We start from the raw sequence: 20795 nt of genomic DNA, 5'->3' as shown, positions 1-20795 counted from the left end.
AAGAATCATCCAATGAATGTGCATAATAAGAGAGCAAGAAATAAGATAAATAAATAAATGAATAAATAAAGATGACTGTACAGTATAGCTCAGGCATAGGCAAACTTCGACCCTTCGGCTGAGGGGGAAAAGGAAGGGGCCTGAGGCCAGGAATTGTGGGAGTTGAAGTTCAAATCACCTGGAGGGCCTAAGTTTGCCCATGTCTGGTTTGGCGGTATTGTTTTTATATAGGTCACTGAAAACAATGTGACAATCCACATGGTTGGAATATAAATAGGTTTTATATAAATGTCAAGCAGAACTTTATGTTAAATGTTTTTCTTCAAAAAGGAAAACAAAGCACTAAATAGGAAGAGTAAACTTTTCAAGATATGAGGCAAAAGCCTGTCAAACAGATACACTTATCAGAGGATACTAATTATTATAGAGTTTGGAAAAGTTCCATTTTTGAACTCCAATTCTCAGAATCCCCCAGTCTAACTTATTATGAGACAACAGGGATTGTAGTTCAAAAATGGTTACTGGAATTCACCTAGATTTACAGGTTTTTGGATTATAGTTCCCAGAACCCTACAACCAGCATAATCAATTTAGAAATTATTGGGAGTTCCAGTGGAAAAAAATTACTTTTCTTTTGACAAATCTCTGAAATACACATGCTAATTACTAATACTGAGAGGGGGGTATGTCATAAAACTGTTACATCAGAGTGTACACCAATGCTAAACAACTCTAGTCACTAGTTGTTAGTGTTGAAAAACAAAAACACAAACCTCTTGATCTGTGAAAATTTCAATAAAGTTCTGAAATGAGAACGATCCAGACTGAAGAATGAGCTCGCCTGTATTTTCAAAGCTTTGCCCAGTTAGTACCAGAAGTTTGTGCCTTGCAGCATCAGTTATCATCAAGCGCACCTGTGATAAGAGATAACAAGAGTGCATTTAAACGCTGTCTAAAAATGACCCATTAAACTCAAATTATTATTATTATTATTATTATTATTATTATTATTATTATGCACTTTTCAAAAACAGGAATACTCAAGATGGGATGAAAAGCTAGACATTTCTAAAAAAAACAGTAAGTGAAACAAAAGGAGAAAGAATAAAATGAATATCAAGTTGCATGAACTTCGATTTCAAAACAGCCTCTACTTAAATAACAAAAATCTTTAGAAAACAAGAAAAGGGACTATAAGCAGAATCTTCAGAAGAATGGGCAATACCACATACTCAGGGCGGGGCAGAAGTTATTTGACATTGATGGATGCTGAAATCCATTTTAAAAGTCAGGATTTATCCAGCTTATCTGTATGTATTAATCGATTTCATTGATTTGCTATTAGTTTAATTCTTTCATTTATTTATTTTAGAGTTTCTCATATCTGGAAAATCAATATCCAAAAGCTCTAAAATTTAAACTCTTTGCTGCCAGCCACCTACTTTCAATGTAGTAGCTGTGGCTTGTCCATCTCTCAGATCGTATTAGTCATGAAACAAATAGTGTATCTACATGGTAGAATTCATACAGTTTTACACCACTTTAATAGCCATGGCTCAATACTATGGAATCCTAGGAGTTGCAGTTTTGCAAGATTTTTATCCTTCTCTGCCAAAGAGTAGTAGTACCTCCTCAAACTACAATTCCCAGGATTCCACAGCACTGAAACATGACAGTTTAAGTGGGTTCAAACTGCATTAATTCTATAGTGTAGAGGCAACCAGAGGGAGGAATTTGAGGACTGCAGTTTAGGGAAGAGTATTTAGAATTCCCTGCCGGAGAATGCTGTACCAAACTACAAACTCCAGGATTCCTTAGGATACAGACGTGACAATTAAAAAGCAATCATAGTGCTATAACTGCATAGTGTGAAAAGTTCCTGGAGCCGAGAAGGCTTTTCATGAAGTATTGTGTGGCTTATGAGCTGCAGATGCCAGCCACAGATGCAGGTGAAATGTCAGGAGAAAATGCTGGTAGAACATGGCCTCACCACCCAGAAACTACACAACACCCCCCAGTATATTACCATAATATTGGTTATTCCATTGAATATTGAAAATGTTGTGTTTGATGAGCCAACATCACAAACAACATTAAAAGCCAATGGGATTTTGGCCTGCATAAATAGCGTCTAGATCTAGGAAAGTCACGCTACCCCTTTATTCTGCGTTGGTCAGACCACACCTGGAATACTGTGTCCAATTCTGGGCACAGCAATTGAAGGGAGATGTTAACAAGTTGGAATGTGTCTAGAGGCTGCCTACTAAAAGGATCAAGGGTCTGGAAAACAAGCCCTGAGGAGTGGCTTAAAGAGCTGGGAATGTTTAGCCTGCAGAACAGAAGGCTGAGAGGAGACATAATGAGGGCCATGTATCAAGATGTGAGGGAAAAGTCATAGGGATCAGGCTTGTTTTCTGCTGTCCTGGAGACTAGGACGAGGAACAATAGTTTCAAACCACAGGAAACGAGATTCCATCTGAACATTAGGAAGAACTTCCTAACTGCGAGAGCTGTTTAGCAGTGGAACTCTCTGCCAGGAATGTGGTGGGGGTTCCTTCTTTGGAGGCTTTTAAACAGAGGCTGGATGGCTATCTGTTGGGGGTGCTTTGAATGCGATTTTCCTGCTTCTTGGCAGGGGGTTGGACTGGGTGGTCCATGAGGTCTCTTCCAACTCTATGATTCCACTGACTAAAGTTCATTTATCATCCGGCTGTCAAATTTTGGTGAAAATTTAAATAAAGAAATATCAATGATCGAGAACAATGGAAAAGCTGCTGCACTTGGCCTGATCCTGCTATACCCAACAGTTCACTTGTTCTTAAATATTTTTTGATCTTGTGTCACAGAAAAGCAATACTGCCCTGAATTCACGTTTGCCTTTTGTAGTGAGTTCAAGGGTATTCACTAAAAAGCTTGGAACAGCAGGAAAACGACCTAATCAGAAGCAAATCCCAAGCTCCTTTGGCACTAATTGTGTTGGGATATAAAAATGTAACATTATTCTTGACGGGACGAGTCGTTTTATTGGGTGTGATTTTTTCAGGAAGCAGTGAGAAAAGGATTCAACTGTATAATGAATGTCACTTAAATCTCATCTGTTTTAATTGCACAAAATCCATTTTAAAAAACTGAATTCTCTTGGATTTATTGTTTCCTGCATTTGGTAGCAAAGCTCAGGGAAAGCTGCCAGCTTTTCAAACAAAGCCAATAACTTTTCCAGGGAAAATGAATCTTCTAGTTGATGTATATAATGTTTATTCATGATGCTGTAATATATTTTCCTGTTCCTTATAGATGGCACTTGGAACTATGTTAAAAATAAGTATGTCCTCATTAAATACTCAGATATTTATCCGTTCTATATGTGCTGCTAATAGAGGGAAATTTCCCCCCATGAGACCAAATGGAGATAACAAAAAGGAACACACACATTGCCAAAGAAATGACAAAAGTGAAGTGATTAAAAAAATTGGAAGACATATTGGTAAAAATATTAAGACCAGCAATCGACTGGAAGGCAGATCCAAGCTAGTGATTCTATGATCCTATGGAAATCAATAAGACTGAAATTGGAGAGCTTGAAGAAGAAATCCAGGAAGAACTAGTTGAATTTCAAAACGATAGAAACTGGAAAGATGTATTTGAATCTGATTTTCTCGAGAAGTTTTGGTGTACAAAAGCATTTTTTAATACTAAAATTCAAGGAATTGCCTTGCGCTGTCTTATGCTCTTCTCCACACTTTATGTGAACAAGAGTTTTCAGCTTTGCTGGTAATTAAGAACAAGTCCAGGAATTGATTGAAAGTAAGTGATAGCATGCATGTAGCTTTCAGCAGTAATATTAGTACCAGGATTAGCCAACTTGTAAAGACTATGAAAGCTCAAAAATCACAAATTCGATGCAAACCTAATTTAATTTTCTATTAAGATGCTCTTTTTTATATTATAATAGTATTTTTAATTCATGTTACTATTAAGTTTAACAAATATGTTAAAAGTTTGAATTAAAGTTTATTTTTAGATCAACACAGTTTATTTAGTTCTTGAACCTTGTGGCGCCTACTAACAACAACAACAAAAATCAAACTCCCTGGTTAAAAGAAAAAGGGTTGGGAACCACGTGACTAGAACAAATATAGCCAGCGGCCCTCCAAGGTAATCCCCCCCCCCATCTTAAACTAAAATCTAACCCTTGGAAGGGAAATTCACTCCTGAAAGAGTTTTCCTGGGGAAAAGGTGTCTCCACTGATGCTTTCTTACCAATCCTTGTTTCCACAACAAGCTGAATTTTTCAAAATCCAATGATCACAGGGACAGAAAATGAGGAAACATCTTCTCAACAGGGGCGCAGGCAGAAAAACGAACACTGTGGGGGTGTTAACCCTTTCCTATGCTATCCAAAGCTAAAAAATATGTATATTTTGGCTGGAGTTACACTTAAAAAAATGCACTTGTTCCGACTTACATACAAATTCATCTTAAGAACAAACTGACAGAACCTATCTTGTCTGTAATTCAGGGACTGCCTGTACTGGTAAGTTTTCTGGTTAAAAATGTCCTTCATTTTAACTTTAAATGGCAGTGTGGTGGGTTAAACTGCTGAGATGCTGAATTTGCTGACCGAAAGGTCAGCAGTTCGAATCCGGGGAACAGGGTGAGCTCCTGCTGTTAGGCCCAGCTTCTGCCAACCTAGCAGTTCGAAAACATGAGAATAGATCAATAGGTACCGCTTTGGTGGGAAGGTAACAGCGCTCCATGCAGTTATGCTGTCCACATGACCTTGGAGGTGTCTATGGACAATGCCGCCTCATCGGCTTAGAAATGGAGATGAGCACCATCTCCGAGAGTCGGACATGACTAGACTTAATGTCAGGGGAAAACATTTGTCTATTGTTCTTTCATATTTTTTGCACTAAAATATGATTATGTGTAGTATGGGATTTACGTTTTTTTCAACCAACAGTCTGGCCCCAAACAATCTGAGGGACTGCGAACCGGCCCTCAGCTTAAAAAGTTTGGGGACTCCTGGGATAGAGCATGCCTTAAAGCATACTCTCAAGTCACAAAGAAACTTGAGAGCCAACTAAAATGTATTAAATCCAAATCCCTTTCAGCCAAAGAATATTAAAAATGACTCCTGACTACGCTAGCTCTGACTGAGGTTTGTGCTGTCTCCCTGGGCGAGGATTCCCTGGGGAGTTTTAGATCTGACATAACTTGGCCTCTGCCTCACTTTTCCTTTTCTCCACCTCTTTTTTGGCTTTTCTGAAATTCTCCTAACAGCTGGTGTCTGAGATCAGCTGGCAGAAGAAATTATATCAATATAACAAGAGTTCATCTGGCAGAAAAGCTTCTGCTGATTCTGAAACCTTTGCAAGTAGCACATCCTTGACTTAGGGACACACACTTAGTCTAGATCAGGCACGGGCGAACTTCAGCCCTCCGAGTGTTTTGGACTTCGACTCCCACCATTCCTAACAGCCTCAGGCCCTTTCCTTTTCCCCCTCAGCCACTTAAGCGGCTGAGGGGGAAAAGGAAAGGACCTGAGGCTGTTAGGAATGGTGGGAGTCAAAGTCCAAAACACTCAGAGGGCTGAAGTTCACCCGTGCTGGTCTAGAGTCAAGTTTTTAAAAAGCAGTAGCAGAAAACTGACTATGAAAGCAACGGAGACACTGGAAGGCATTGGAATTATGAATGGTATACTAAATACAAACAAGGACATTGCAAATAGTGAGTTCTTCACCAGTCTTCACTTCAGTTAGTATAGGACAAACGCCTGTCTCTGAAATAACTTTGGGGAGGAAAGGATCTGAAATATTTAAATAATGAAAAAAAAACCTACTGATAAATTACAAACCAAAACATTACTTGGTCTGGATTATATCTGAAAGTTCTTAATGAGTGTAAAAGTAAAACTGTTAATCTTTTGGCAAAAAAATATTTCACTTGTTCTGCAATAGCCTTCCATGACAGAAAACTATAAAGCAGCCAATTTAACACTTATTATTTTAGAGATTGCAGGCTGGTTAATTTAATGTCTGTGCTCAGTGATGAAAAACATCGTTACAGAAAAAACTGTCAACCATATAGGCGTTTCTGAAGAAGAACCAACATGGCATCTACAGTTTAGTTCTGTTTCACAAATATTCAAGGAGCCCCGGTGATGCAATGGGTTGAACTCTTGTGCTGACAGGACTGAAGACCGCCAGGTCGGAGGTTCGAATACGGTGAGAGCACGGATGAGCTCCCTCTGTCAGCTCAAGCTCCCCATGCGGGGACATGAGAGAAGCCTCCCACAAGGATGGTAAAATACAAAACATCTGTGTGTTCCCTGGGCAAGGTCCTTGCAGACGGCCAATTCTATCACACCAGAAGCGACTTGCAGTTTCTCAAGTCGCTCCAGACATGAGGGAAAAAGTTTGCCTTAAATTTTAAGGGGGTGGAAGGGGGGCAAACTGCAGCATATGGGGTAAACAATAGCCTTTCCCTCCAAAAAAACATTTTATGTCTATTGTCAAAGCATTTCTACCACTTGAGGAGAAGCCTGGATCAATTTAGACTCAAGACTGGATCTATACTGTCCTATATCGAAGGATCTGATTCCAGATTATCTTCTTATCCCAGATTATCTGGCAGTGTAGACCCATATAATCCAATTAAAAGCAGATAATAATAATAATAATAATAATCATCATCATCATCATCAATTCCCTCACACCAGAAGTGAGCTGCAGTTTCTCAAGTTGCTCCTGACACGAAAACAACAACAACAACAACTAACATTCAGAATTATTCTGGAATGTTATCAAACACATGGACAGAGAGTGCATCTACTATACAGTAGAATTTATGCAGTCTGACACCACTAATTGCCATAGCTCAATCCTATGGAATCACGGGAACTTGTAGTTTTACAAGATCTTTACCATCTCTGTCAAAGAGTGTTTGTGCCTCATCAAACTACAACACCTATGATTCCATAGCACTGAGATATGGCCGTTAAAGTGGTATCAAACTGCATTAATTCTACGGTGTAGATAGACACAGAATTTACTATAAGATATAATAACTAAACTTTAAAGAGGTTTTCAAAGAAGGCCTTAAGTAAAACTAATGGTCATAGGAAAAGAGCACAGGTCATATACTATATAAGTAATTAGTTAAAGAACCAGAAGTCAAGATTATGAATGAAACGGTCAGTTTGGCACTGGACAATTATCTGGTGATGGGTTGTGAGAAGTGGTAAGCCCAAAATCTTTACCATGGCCATTAGATTTCAATTTGTTCAGACATTGTAATCAATGGTGAGCAGTAAAGTGGCTAAGTTTGTTGGTGATGCAAAATTATTAAAATGAGTAAATTTTTAATGTACAGGGTGCCATATGAATCTATTTTAATTGGGTAAATGTGTTTCAATGATCCAAACAATACATATGAGTCTCAAGCTGGCAGTACTACTAGAAAATAACAACACCTTAGGATCAAGATGTATAAGGTAAAAATAAAGGTTTTCCCCTTGACATTAAGTCTAGTCATGTCCGACTCTGAGGGGTGGTGCTTATCTCCATTTCTAAGCTGAAGAGCCGGCGTTGTCTGTAGATGCCTCCAAGGTCATGTGGCTAGCATCAATGCATGGAGTGACATTACCTTCCCACCAAGGCAGTACCTATTGGTCTACTCACATTTTGCATGTTTTCGAACTGCTAGGTTGGCAGGAGCTGGGCCTAACAGTGGGAGTTCACCCATTATTTTAGTCTCCCTTGTCTGGACACATTCCAGCTTGGCAACATCTCCCTTCAATTGCAGTCCTCGGAATTGGACACCGTATTCCAGGTGTGGTCTGACCAAGGCAGAATAGAGGGGTAGCATTACTTCCCTGGATCTAGACACTGTACTATTTATGCAGACCAAAATCCCATTGGCTCTTTTAGCTGCCACATGACATTGTTGGCTCATGTTTAACTTGTTGTCCATGAGGACTCCAATATCTTTTTCACACCTACTGTTGTCATGCCAGGCGTCCCCTATTCTGTATCTTTGCTTTTTTTTCTGCCTAAGTGGAGCATCTTGCCTTTCTCCCTGTTGAACTTCGGGTTTTTTTTTTTTCATTTTGGCCCATTTCTCTAACCTGTCAAGATTGTTTTGAATTCTGCTCCTGTCTTCTGGAGTGTTGGCTATCCTTCTCAATTTGGTGTCATCTGCAACCTTGATGATCATGCCTCCTATCCCTTCATCTAACTCATTAATAAAGATGTTAAACAGAGCCGGGCCCAGGACAGAACCCTGCGACACTCCACTTGTCACTTCTCTCCAGGATGAAAAGGACAACTCCCAGGATTCCACAGCACTGAACCATGGCAATTAAAGTGGTGTCAAACTGCATTAATTCTACAGTGTAGATGCACCCCTTAAACAGAGATAGATAAATACAGGCATCAACAACCCATTTTTTACCAGTTTCAAAAGTTATGCCCAGAACTTATACATTTGACATGCACACTGCATTTTCATCATTTATTAAAACAGAACCAAATTAAAATTCAATCAATAAAATGTAACCGAATTAAACCAAAAACAAATTAAAAATCAACCAAATGAAAACGAAAATGCGACATGGGATTCTGCATTTCAAGGACTGCTCTGGTCCCTAATCTGTTGAGTAAACAGGGAAATCCTCTTTTTCCAGATGACAAAATACATTAGCAGGATATTTAAAATTTATGCTAACAAAATCCAATTATTGCTGCCCTGGCTCCAGTAAAATACAATTATTTTATGCATATAATATAATCTGTATAACACATTCAGTTATAGATTTTCGATTAATTTACCTCAGTGCTGACTGCTTCATCTGAAGGGTTAATCAGAACGACAGTTTCCAAAACATCACTTCGGTGGTGAAGAATCTTCTGACCTGTAGATATGAAAGAAAGGGAAAATATGAAGAGTATGTCTTGCAATTGCCAGAAGGTACACTTTCCTTAAAAGGTAATTCCTTCAGCAGGATCAGTCTGTATCACAACATTTTCCTCTGTCCTACAAAGATAAAAAGCTAAGGATTCATGTTTGAAGGTATTCAAACAGCAAAATACAACATGAAACTGGTGAAAACCAATATTGTGTGATTTTTACCCCACTTCAGATAGGATTGGAGAAAATACTCAAAAAGTTAGCATAAAGCCATTTTGCCATGCAAAAAAAAAAAAAGCTTTTGTCACCCTTGGGGCCACTGCCCACAACAGTTTTCTGACATTATTGTTTCACCATCTCACATTTTTCCCCATTTGGCATCATTCTTATTGGTGCTTTGAGAAGAGCAGTGAGACTAATTAGCTGTTGTATTGGGATTTTGAAGGGCATGTCATCCAGGCATCCTGTCTGGCAATTAGTTGGATACAGAGAAAAGAAGCTTGGCATATATTATTTAAAATGAAGTAATTAACCTTCACCAAAAGATACTATGGAAACAGTTCATTTGCCTAATATGAAATACTCTTGAACATAGCTTCTCTTTGTGTGTATGTTCACACATGACTATCTGAAAACTTTTGAAATTGAAATGCATTTTAAAAGGAATTATTTTCCTTCAAGATCTGCAAGATAGGAACACATTACTATTGCAAAATAAATTGATTTTTGGTCATGCTGATTGTAAGCTGATTGTGTTACAATTGTGTTGCAATTCTGGAATGTCACAGGTATACTCCACTTGCTTTACCTCCATCAGATCTTCTGAAGATTCCAGCAGGTGAAACGTCAGGGGAAAATGCTGCTAGAATGTCTAGCCCAATGGTACACAATTATGATACAGCACAGCACTTTCATCCCATGCCCTTGTTCCTTAGCTACAACTTGCACCATCCCTTTCCCTTCTTCTTGTTTACAGTTGGCCATGTTTTATGACAGTAGACACTATAGGTTATTGGGCACTGTTCTGAATTCAAATTATTGTTTTATATACTACTGGTTTTATTTTGTATTGTACTGTGTGTTTATTTTATGTATTGTTTTGGGCACTTTGTGCCATATGTAAGCTGCCACAAGTCCCTTCAGGGAGATGGAAGCAGGATACAAGAATAAAATTGTTTTTGTTGTTATTATTATTAACATAACAAGATTAGTACACAGCAAACAAGATCACTATGTTGGCTGTTGTATTGGATCACACATCGAACATTTCCCAAGTGTCTAGGACTGTGTGATGTATTGGCGAATAATGTGTGCCGATCCCAGTAGGGTGGCCTTTTGCAGCTGACAGATGGTAATTTTGTCAATACCAATTGTGTTTAAGTGCAGGCCAAGGTCTTTAGGCACTACACCCAGTGTGCCGATCACCACTGGGACCACCTTTACTGGCTTGTTCCAGTGTTTTTGCAGTTCTATCTTTAAATCCTCGTACTGTGTCAGCTTTTCCAGTTGTTTCTCTTCAATCCAGCTGTCACCTGGGATTGCAACCTCCACAATCCATACTTTGTTTTTTTTAACATTATTGAGGTGTTATTATTATTATTATTAGAACACAGCCATACAGCCCAGAAACCACAAAACACTCCAATGATTACAGCCAAATAAGCCTTGGACAATACATAGTTTGCGAGTTATTTCTCCTTAATAGTAATTTCAATTTTGGCCACACACATGTCCACATTTCTATCTACGAAATAATTGAGGATAAACTGTGAATAACTTCAAAGATATTCTCTGAATACTTCTTTTTACATAATTATTAGTATGACAATGTTTGATTGAACAGCAGTCATAACTGATCAATTCAAATGGATTAAACACATATTTATCAACTCCAAATTGCACTTCCGACTAATGAATCAGTAAATTTTAAATTATTAATATTATTTTTAGTAACATTCTATACAAATACTCCAGGTGGCAAATACCACCTTGAAAAAAACAACCCCAAGTGTATGAGTGAATGTGTATATTAATGAAAAATATGCATGCATCATCTAAAAAATAGATGATTTCTCTTATTTAGAACTCTTTTTCTCTCACATACAAACTTACATAAATGTACCAGGTTACTCACTGTCTAATCCTATACATACTTACTCAGAAGTAAGTATTACTGTAATATAGTTTATGCCTACAGATGAGTGACATATAGGACAAAAGCCTTACACAGTGATTTTCTTCATAGTAAATGTGGTTGGATTGCACCATTTATTGATGTATATAATAATATCACATGCTCCAAGCAGTCATGCTGGTCACATGACCTTAGAGGCATCTACGGACAACACCGGCTCTTCAGCTTAGAAACAGAGATGAGCACACACACCCCGCTGCCCCCAGAGTTGGACACAACAAGACTTAATGTCAGGGAAAACTTTTACCTTTACCCTATATTAAAAGTGAAATGCCATGTATATCTACGAGTATTATTGAGTGGTACCAGACAGAACTTGTTTACTACTTTTACAAATAAAGTAGTAACAGTTAAAAGGTTTCTGCCAAAGCAGTTTCCATTAAAGTTACAGTGCTATAAAGTAACATTTTGTTTTTCCGTTTTCTAAAAGCAATTATGATAGTTACCATTTTAAAGCCAAATTTGGCTAGCTAAGGCTACTGTAATTGTGTGGGCCTGCCCGTAGCAGCCAAAGAAAACAACATGTACAGTAACTCCAGAATTAGCATGTGTGAATAGCAAAACAGAGAGACAGCAAAGCAGTGTGAACAGCAAAAAAGAGCAGGTATGCCAGCTTCACCAGCTATTTCCAGCATTTCTTTGTTGTTGAGTTCAACAATAAAAATATTAATATGTTTGGCTATCAAAACGAAAATCAAAATGAAATCATCATAAGAAGTGGGAGTTAGTGAACAAAAAGGTGATCCTTCAAATGTTCTCTAGAAGATTCAAAATGTTTCTATTTATTTACACAAGACTTACTTGAGCTGGTTGTTTCATTTCACAAGTACATCTGGTTAGTTCTTTGAGGATGGATCTACACTGTCCTATAATCTAGTTTCAGAATATGCATTAACTGCACTGAACTGGATCATATCAGTCTACCCTATAATCCAGATAAATGTAATTAATCCAAATTCTGAAGCTGGCAGTCCCCTAGTTATGAACAAGGTATGTTCTGTAGGTTTGTTCTTAAGTTAAATTTGTATGTAAGTCAGAACAAGTACATTTTAAAGTATAACTCCAGCCAAACCACCTCATCATACCTCCAGCGGCTGGTGGTGGTGACGTTACACTTCGCCGCAGGGTGTGGGGAATCCTCCTCCCCATGCCTTGCATCGTCCAGATCCAAGGAAAGGTGATCGCATGGGTGAAGAGCGAAAGCGTAGATTCCCCCTATAGATTGTATAAGCCGGCTCTGCCCTGCTTCACCCATGGAGCCAATACAATGTCATGTGATGGGAGCCAGCCGGCTCAGTGGGTAACCTGGGCTAAAATCAACCCATGCTGCCAATTGCAGCCCAATGTGATGAGGTCAATAGACAGACAAAGTTTTGGATAGCATAGGAAGGGGTTAACACCCCTGTGGTATTTGTGTTGCTGTATGTTCAGAAGATTTCATCTTACTTTCTGTCCCTGTGGGAATTGCAGTTTGAAAAATTGTCTTGTAGAAACAAGGATTGGCGACAAAGCTTCATTTGAGACACCTTTCCCCCATGATAACTCTTTCAGGAGTGAATTTCCCTTCCTAGGGGTAGATTTCTCTCACTTCCTGTTGTCTCATCCCCATTCTTAGGTATGAGTCATTTGTAAGTCAAATGTTGGTAACTTGGGAACCGCCTGTATAGGGCAGTGTAAATCTAGACTTAAATATATTGAATTCTCTTCCTGTTTATGGTGTAAGAATCTTGCTCTATTCTTTCCATGCTAGTTTTTGCCTCTGGTACCAAATTTTGTGTTAAAGAAGTAATGCCCAGGGACAAATCTATTTTGCTAACTGAAGTATAGCTATAATCATATCCTGCTATCCGTGGCAAATCTTTGAATGAGAACTGCAATGTTTGTTGGGTTTTTCTAAAAAGGGAAACAAAACTGAATGCACCAAACTGCTGGCTTGTAGCACAAAACACAACTTCCTACTGTCTACTTTGCCATCATACACACACACAGATTTCTGAACAAAATGAAGTGTTATAGAACCATTGTCCATTATGTAGTGAAGTCACACTATCTGTCTGTCTGTCCGTCCATCCATCCATGCATACACACACACAAGACTCTCTCTCTACACACATGCACGCACGCACATATTGTTCCATCTGAAAAGGAGTGGAAAATCCCTTGTTAAGTCACTGGCAAAATGCAACCACTATAATTTGTTAACTGATAAAATGAATTAATTAGAAGTAACTCTAATTCAGAACAAACCTTGGAATTAAAGAAGATGGTGGCCTAAAATATACCATAGACATTTAGATAATATATCTACAACAAATCCATAGTTTTGCATAGTTTCTATAAAAAGAAACCTCTCAACTATGTTGCTTCGGCTTGTTGGGTTTTTTTATAACTAAAATTGGCATACTTATAATATTTGCTTGCAACCAGCAAAACAAAGTGACCCATTTTCTATATTTAAAAGGCCTTTCTTTTTAATCCAGATGTTGTTTTTAAAAGTGGAACAATGTATAATACCCAAGTATGCCAAATCTGGTAATGGTAAACATGTTATTGTACTGAGAAAAAGACTTCTGCTAAAGATGTCAAAGATCAACTGAATTGGCCATGTTCCTAGAAAGTCAATTTCTGGTAGCTTCAGTCAAGTCAAGTGAATCTCTACAATGATACTGATGTTATGCTGACTCTGCTCTGTGAACCATTCATTTTATAGAGAAAGCCATTCATATTTAAGCTTTTTCAGTACTTAAGACAAAAACGTTCACTGATAAAAGTGAGGAAGTGTGGTATTTCCGCTGCATCCTTTTGTTACCCATGACTTATATTCTACCAGCAATTACTGACATATTGAACACAGAAAATGAGATTTGACATGAGCTTAAACATAAGGTTGGGCTTAGCACAGTGGGTTAAACTGCCAGCTGCATAAAATCTTGTGGATCGCAAGGTCAGCAGCTCAAGCCCGGGTTGGGGTGAGCTCCTGCTGTCAGCCCAGCTTCTGTTTATCTAGCAGTTCAAAAACAGCGATGTGAATAGATAAATAGGTATCACTTTGGCATGGAGGTAATAAAAGGCACCCATGCAGACATGCAGCGATTTGATCGGGAGAGCATTGATGGACAACAAAGTTCCTCGGCATGGAAGATGGAGTGACAGCACCTCCCTGTGGCCGGAGTCAAGTGCAGCCTCCAGTTGCCAGAGATAGAAAAAGGTGGGAAGCCTTTACCTCTGTGTATGTACTGTTGTCTTAGTTCATTGTATAATGGCACTGAATGTTTGCTGTATATGTGTACTGTAATCTGCCCTGAGTCCCCTCGGGAGATAGGGTGGAATATAAATACTGTATATTATTACAAGCTTTATTTACTAATTAATTTTTTATCTAGCCTTTACTCTAGAAAATTAAAGACATCACCAATTCACTTCAAAAACAAGTTAAAAATAAAACTATTTAAGAGGCCAGATTGGAAACATGTGTACCTTTCATAGAAAGAGTGACAATAGGACTGAATGTAAAGCTGAAGGAAACCTTTCATAATTTGTGAGCAAAACAGGAGAAAATCCATCCCTGTGTGTGTGCCTATGTCAAGCATATCTCTGGAGGGATTCTTAAGAGATTCATTCCTACAAATCTTAGCAACCAGGTTCATAAGCAGACTTTTGTAAAATCATGCCCCATGCTGTTCAGAGCTATGAAGGTTTGAAGAATCATCTACTGAATTTCTGATAGAAATTAAACAGATATCCTAAACTTTGAAAGTTGGTGTTTGTTTTTAAAAATATTTTAGAGAATATAATTTGGTCCATTTTAGGGGAAAATATAATATTTGTTGTGTCTTCACCCTAAATTTTAATAATCTATGACTTTAATGCTGCAGTTTTGTATACAATTTCTGGGATTCACTGGCATGGAACTCAGTGGGATTTACCTCTGAGTTGTCATGCCTATGATTGCACTGTATCATTTCTGATGGTATGTATAATATGTTGATTGCAGATATGACGCCACGAGGGGCTTAGCAAATGTTAAGAGTCAGCAAAGTTCTCTAATGAATCTTCTGCTCACTAAAAGTGAATAGAGAAAATGAACTGTCAGCAGATGGGTCTTCCATGAACCTGCTAATTAGCTTTGATACATATAAGATCCCTGGTACTTCATGCCTGGTAGAAACCCACCTACTGTTGTATCAAAAGAAAAGCAAAAAAGCTCTGAAAGTCCATTCTCAATCCATTAAAAAGGTAAAAATACAATATGAGTCAGTTCTTGTGGGTTTTTTCGGGCTATATGGCCATGTTCTTGAGGCATTTCTCCTGACGTTTTGCCTGCATCTATGGCAAGCATCCTCAGAGGTGAGGTCTGCTGGAACTGGAAAAAAAGGGGTTTATATATCTGTGGAATGACCAGAGTGAGACAAAGGGCTTTTGTAAGTTGGGCTAGGTGTGAATCTTTCAACTGACCACCTTGATTAGCATACAATGGGCTGACTGTGCCTGGAGCAAACTCTTCTTGAAAGGTGATTAGATGTCCCTGCCTGTTTTTCTCTCTGTTGTTTTTGCTGTTGCAATTTTAGAATTTTTTAATACTGGTAGCCAGATTTTGTTCATTTTCATGGTTTCTTCCTTTCTGTTGAAATTGTCCACATGTTTGTGGATTTCAATGGCTTCTCTGTGTAGTCTGACAATACAATATGACCCCCCATATTCAGAAAATCTTAGTCGATAGTGAACCCTACTGAAATCAATGAGCCCCAGTCATAGGGAGGAGGGAGCAAGCTTGTTTTCTGCTGCCCTGGAGACTAGGACACGGAACAATGGCTTCAAGCTACAAGAAAGGAGATTCCAACTGAACATTAGGAAGAACTTTCTGACCGTGAGAGCAGTGGAACTCTCTGCCCCGGAGTGTGCTGGAGGCTCCTTCTTTGGAGGCTTTTAAAAAGAGACTGAATGGCCACCTGTTGGGGGTGCTTTGAATGTGATTTTCCTGCTTCTTGGTAGGGGGTTGGACTGGATAGCCCATGAGATCTCTTCCAACTCTATGATTCTATGAAGATGCCACAGAACTGCCCTTTCTAAAAATTAGCTACTTCCTCCAATGCAACTATAAGGTAAACATGCCATAGAGTCATCTAGAAAAGCCCTAAAGATGACATATTTTGCCAGATGTAGGTATGTGAAAGCATGGGAGATCATGCTGTAATAATATGGGATGTTTGAAATATGTGTGCTTGAAAAAAATATTTTGCATTATGAACAGCAGCCTTAGTGTCTAGTTTGAACATGTTTACTTAGACAGAATAATTGCCATTGAATAGGGATTATTCTCAGTAATAGGGAAAACAAAAAAAGTCCTATGCTATAAAGCATCGTATGAATTTGGTATCTCTCTATCAGTCAGATTAATACAAACTGGTCGTCTTACTCAATTTTTATGGAATGTTTTAAATTCAGTGTATGAAACAACAACTCAAGGATTCAAATAGTAACAAAAATGGAGAATATTTCAGTTTTGATGCCAGAGGAGCCAGAATGCTCACTGGATGTCACTTGTCACCCAAACTGTTCTGTTTCAGGTGACTGATCTGTGGACAACCAGAGTGAGTTTAGACAGTGTACTAAAGCATTGTCTGGATGTTCCCATGGTGTGCTTTCAAAGGCTTCAGCTAAAGAATTAACTGGGGAAAATAACTCATAAGTGAAGAGATACACTCCTGAATTTCTTAAGACCTTTCTGTCATGAATGCACACAGTAGAACAGACAGGTTTTTCCATACTTCATTTTTCCAGTGAATAAAATCAACTATTATTATTATTATTATTATTATTATTATTATTATTATGCCCCCACTCAAAACAATTATGACTTTTCATATAATACTCTGCTCTTCTTTCAGGCCAAACTATCTCTCTAATATGAAGTCCTGCTTTTATTGCAGGCGAAAACTAGATACCTCTAGGGAAAGCACTTGGGGACGACAGGAATGGAAAAATAATGCAATGTGCTCAACAACAAAATGTGAACTAACTATCACACTGTATCATAGTAACGAGATATGTAAAAATGGTAGCCTGTCTCCTTATTTCTAGGAACAGAACTATAACAGAGCTGCTAAGTGCAAACAAGTAGTATGATTTACAGAAAATGTACAAGGAAGGCGAAGAGCAAAAGTTAACCTTAATTAAATTAATAAATAATGAAAAGTGATTCACAAAAAAGAGAATAATTAAAATTAATTCAATTGCAACCCAAGTGAAATAAATGAAAATATTTTTCATTTTACAAATACTTGACTTACAATTGTGAGATAATAGGAAGTGAGAGAAATCTATCCTAGAAAGGGAAAATAACTCTTGAAAGTGTTAATATGGGGAAAACATGTCCTAACTGAAGTTTTTTCACCAATCCTTGTTTCCACAACAAGCCAAATTTTTCAAAATCCAATTATCACAGGGATAAAAAGTGAGGTGAAATCTTCTGAGCAGAGGTGCAAAGAGCAAAACAATTGACATGGAGGTGTTAACCCTTCCCTATGCTATTCAAAGCTTGTGTGTGTGCACGCGCGTGTGTGCATGTATTTGGCTGGAGTTAAAAATGTACCTGTTCCAACCAACAAACAAATTCAACTTAAGAACAAACCTACAGAACCTATCTTGTTTGTAACTTGGGGATTGCCTGTACTCGGATTTAACTTCACTGAAGACTGCTCCAAATAGTTTATGTTAGTTTATCTGGAAACTATTATAGTTTCATAAATAATCAAACCAGAACAGTCTTTACACTTTTCATCATTCATCATGCTTGTCTTTGTTTTATACGTTATTTAGTAGCAGATGTAGAAATATGATTGAAAGGAAGTTACTGTTCTCGATATATTTAAATCACTTCCAGCATGCCTTTCTGTACAAGAGTATTCAAAGCAATTCACACTAAAAACAAGATACAGATGGGTGGATGGATTTGATGAAGCCTGGGGGTTGGGAATATGTATTTTATCAGATATTGCAATGTTTCCAATTTTATCAGCCAGAACGCCAAGGATGATAACAACTACAGTCCAATATTTGGAAGCCCTTTCATTTCCAGCACCTATCAAGTTTATTGATATGTTACTGATATTACTGTTGTTGTTGTTGTTGTTATTAATGAGTCTCCAGCAGGACTAAAGAATGACAGGTCAGGGGTTCAAATCTGGGATGAGCGCAGATGATCTCCCTCTGTCAGCTCTAGCTTCCCATGTGGGGATATGAGAGAAGCCTCCCATAAGGATGGTAAACCATCAAATAACATCCAGGCATCCCCTGGGCAATGTCATTGCAGACGGCCAATTCTCTCACACCAGAAACGACATGCAGTTTCTCAAGTCACCCCTGACACGAAAAACAAATTATATCCCATTTTTCTCTCTCACAGGACCCAAAGTGACTTAAAACATATTAATGTCATAGAGACAACAATCTGACTACATATATCCAAATAGTGCTATTACATCACTTGATATATGTATCGATTTCCTTTAATACTAGAATCTGTCAATATTACTTTGGCACACCAAATGCTTTGACAGTCATTGGACACAACAGTTGTTATTGTAATAAATTAGAAAATAAAGTAAAAACTATTTTACTAGTAAGAGAGTAAAGACAGAACCCCTTCTTGAATTCTTGAGCTGGAGTACATGGAGCACAAACAATGAACTGGATCAATAAAAAACAAATGATGGCCTGGATAAGCCTAATGAAAACCTCCAAGATTGCCTAACCTGCTAGGAAAAGCCCCCACACAAAGCACTTTCAGCTTTAAATAAAAGCCAGCTAAAACACAGCAAGTAAATAATAGATAACACTCCTCTAGGCTATCTGGCAAAATACATGCTAAACGTGCCAAGCAAATGTGATGCCAGGTAGCAACGAGAGATGTGCCGCCTTAGAATTGGAAATGTAATTCTAATCCAGACTCTTTAAAGCTTTGAACAAAATATTTTCTCTGTGGCATTCATAAATATCTTAACCCAGATTTGTATTTAAAATGTGTCAAAGATTGCAACCTTCAAGGTTTGTTTGTGGGTTTTTGGTACAATTTTAAAATGAAAACTGGGACAAATTTTGCAGGATGCTTTTTTCCACTGAACTGAAGTGACACTTAGAAATGACTTGAGAAGCTGCCTTTCCCTTCAGGTATTATTCTGCAGTACAAGTTAAAAACAAAGCAAAAGCTGAGCTAATTATGCTTTGCACTTCAACACTGACACCTTGTTAGGGCAACCTGAGACCGGATTTCTCACTTGGAGGTGTGGAAAGGCCTGGCAGGACGTATTTGGAATGAAAGCATTGATGCACCTTGAGAAGGAATTATGTGGCCCAGCGTACTGTGATTGTATGTCATTCTGAGTTACACAGGCTTCTACTTTAAGAGAGGCCAGTGTCCTGTAATTGGCTGCATTTAAGAGTGAATGTCTGCCATCTACTCTCAACTTACATCAGAAATATCATCTGCCTGAGGAAAACATAATCTGTTTCGATTTTTGTCTGTCTGCTATAACATTTTGGAGATTCTTTTGAACACACAAAACATTTTCTCTATAAAAATGACATTCCTCAAATCAAGTTGCATGCACTTAATGCTGTTGATTACCAAGATAACTGTATCAAATTGTTGTTGTTTTTGCACTAAACACTGGTTTGAAATGCCATTTGCCACTTTTATGTGACATTTAATTTGCTGTCAAATAGCTGCCATTAATCAGTTATAGACAAACCACTGACCTTTTACTTCCACTAGATCCCACAGGGGATAAACTTTCCCCCCTAAAGTGTTGCAGGAATCACACCTTGAAATGCTGTCCCTATTCTGCTTTAAATAATGACGGAAAAGCAAAACAACAGCAACAACCACTGCACCAAAACCCTCACAGTAAAAGTTTAATGAATAATTATAATTGCTTTCCCAATTTAAGGAATAGCAAGAAACAATCCAGTTGTAACTTTGTACTTCTTATTCCCAAAGGCTTTAATAGCAAATGGGCCATCCAGAATGGCCAGGGAGGTTTTTGGAGTTGTAATACAACAGGTCCTCTTGTAGTGAAGCAAGTTAAACCATTGAGCTACTGAACTTGCTGATCAAAAGGTGGTGGTTCGAATCCAGGGAGCAGGGTGAGCTCCCACTGTTAGCCCCAGCTTCTGCCAACGCAGCTGTTCGAAAACTTGCAAATGTGAGTAGATCAATAGGCATCACTTCTGCAGGAAGGTAACGGCATTCCATGCAATCATGCTAGCCACATGACTTTGGAGGTGTCTATGTACAATGCCGGCTCTTTGGCTTAGAAATTGAGATGTGCACCACCCACCAGAGTTGGATACAACTAGAGTTAATGTCAAGGGAAACCTTTACCTTCACCTTTAATTTTTTTAAAAACCATAATGTTTACAAGCTTCTGCAGGACAATGGCATATGAAATAATGGGCTACATAGTAAAGACTATGACGTCTTTCAGAAAACAAGATTCTGTTAATGCAAATTAACGAACAACATAGTTTGCTAGTGTGTGCTATCTCATCACTTCCCCCACCAAGTGAAAGCAGCTAAACAAATCATACACTTCCTGTTGATTTGTATATTGTTTGTATATTGTGATGTGAGATCTTTCTGTAGAAAAAATAGAGCCAAAAGATGTGAAGAAATTTTATCTTATAGCTCCAG

General features: G+C 38.2%; 1 protein-coding gene across 1 annotated transcript in view; it reads right to left on the bottom strand.

Annotated features, from left to right (window-relative positions):
• Positions 1-20795, bottom strand: part of MAP1B (microtubule associated protein 1B) — a 99785-nt gene that overhangs the window by 20622 nt on the left and 58368 nt on the right. Inside the window, exons 3-4 of the mRNA XM_060761691.2 lie at positions 8832-8914; positions 774-914 (exon numbers count right to left, since the gene is read on the bottom strand). Coding sequence (XP_060617674.2) covers positions 774-914; positions 8832-8914 — 224 coding nt within the window. The remainder of the gene's footprint in view (positions 1-773; positions 915-8831; positions 8915-20795) is intronic.

Source organism: Anolis sagrei, chromosome 2 (assembly GCF_037176765.1).
Source record: "Anolis sagrei isolate rAnoSag1 chromosome 2, rAnoSag1.mat, whole genome shotgun sequence".
NCBI classification, from domain to species: Eukaryota; Metazoa; Chordata; class Lepidosauria; order Squamata; family Dactyloidae; genus Anolis; species Anolis sagrei.
Note: the sequence above shows the minus strand (reverse complement) of the source record. Positions and strands in the feature narration are given on the sequence as shown.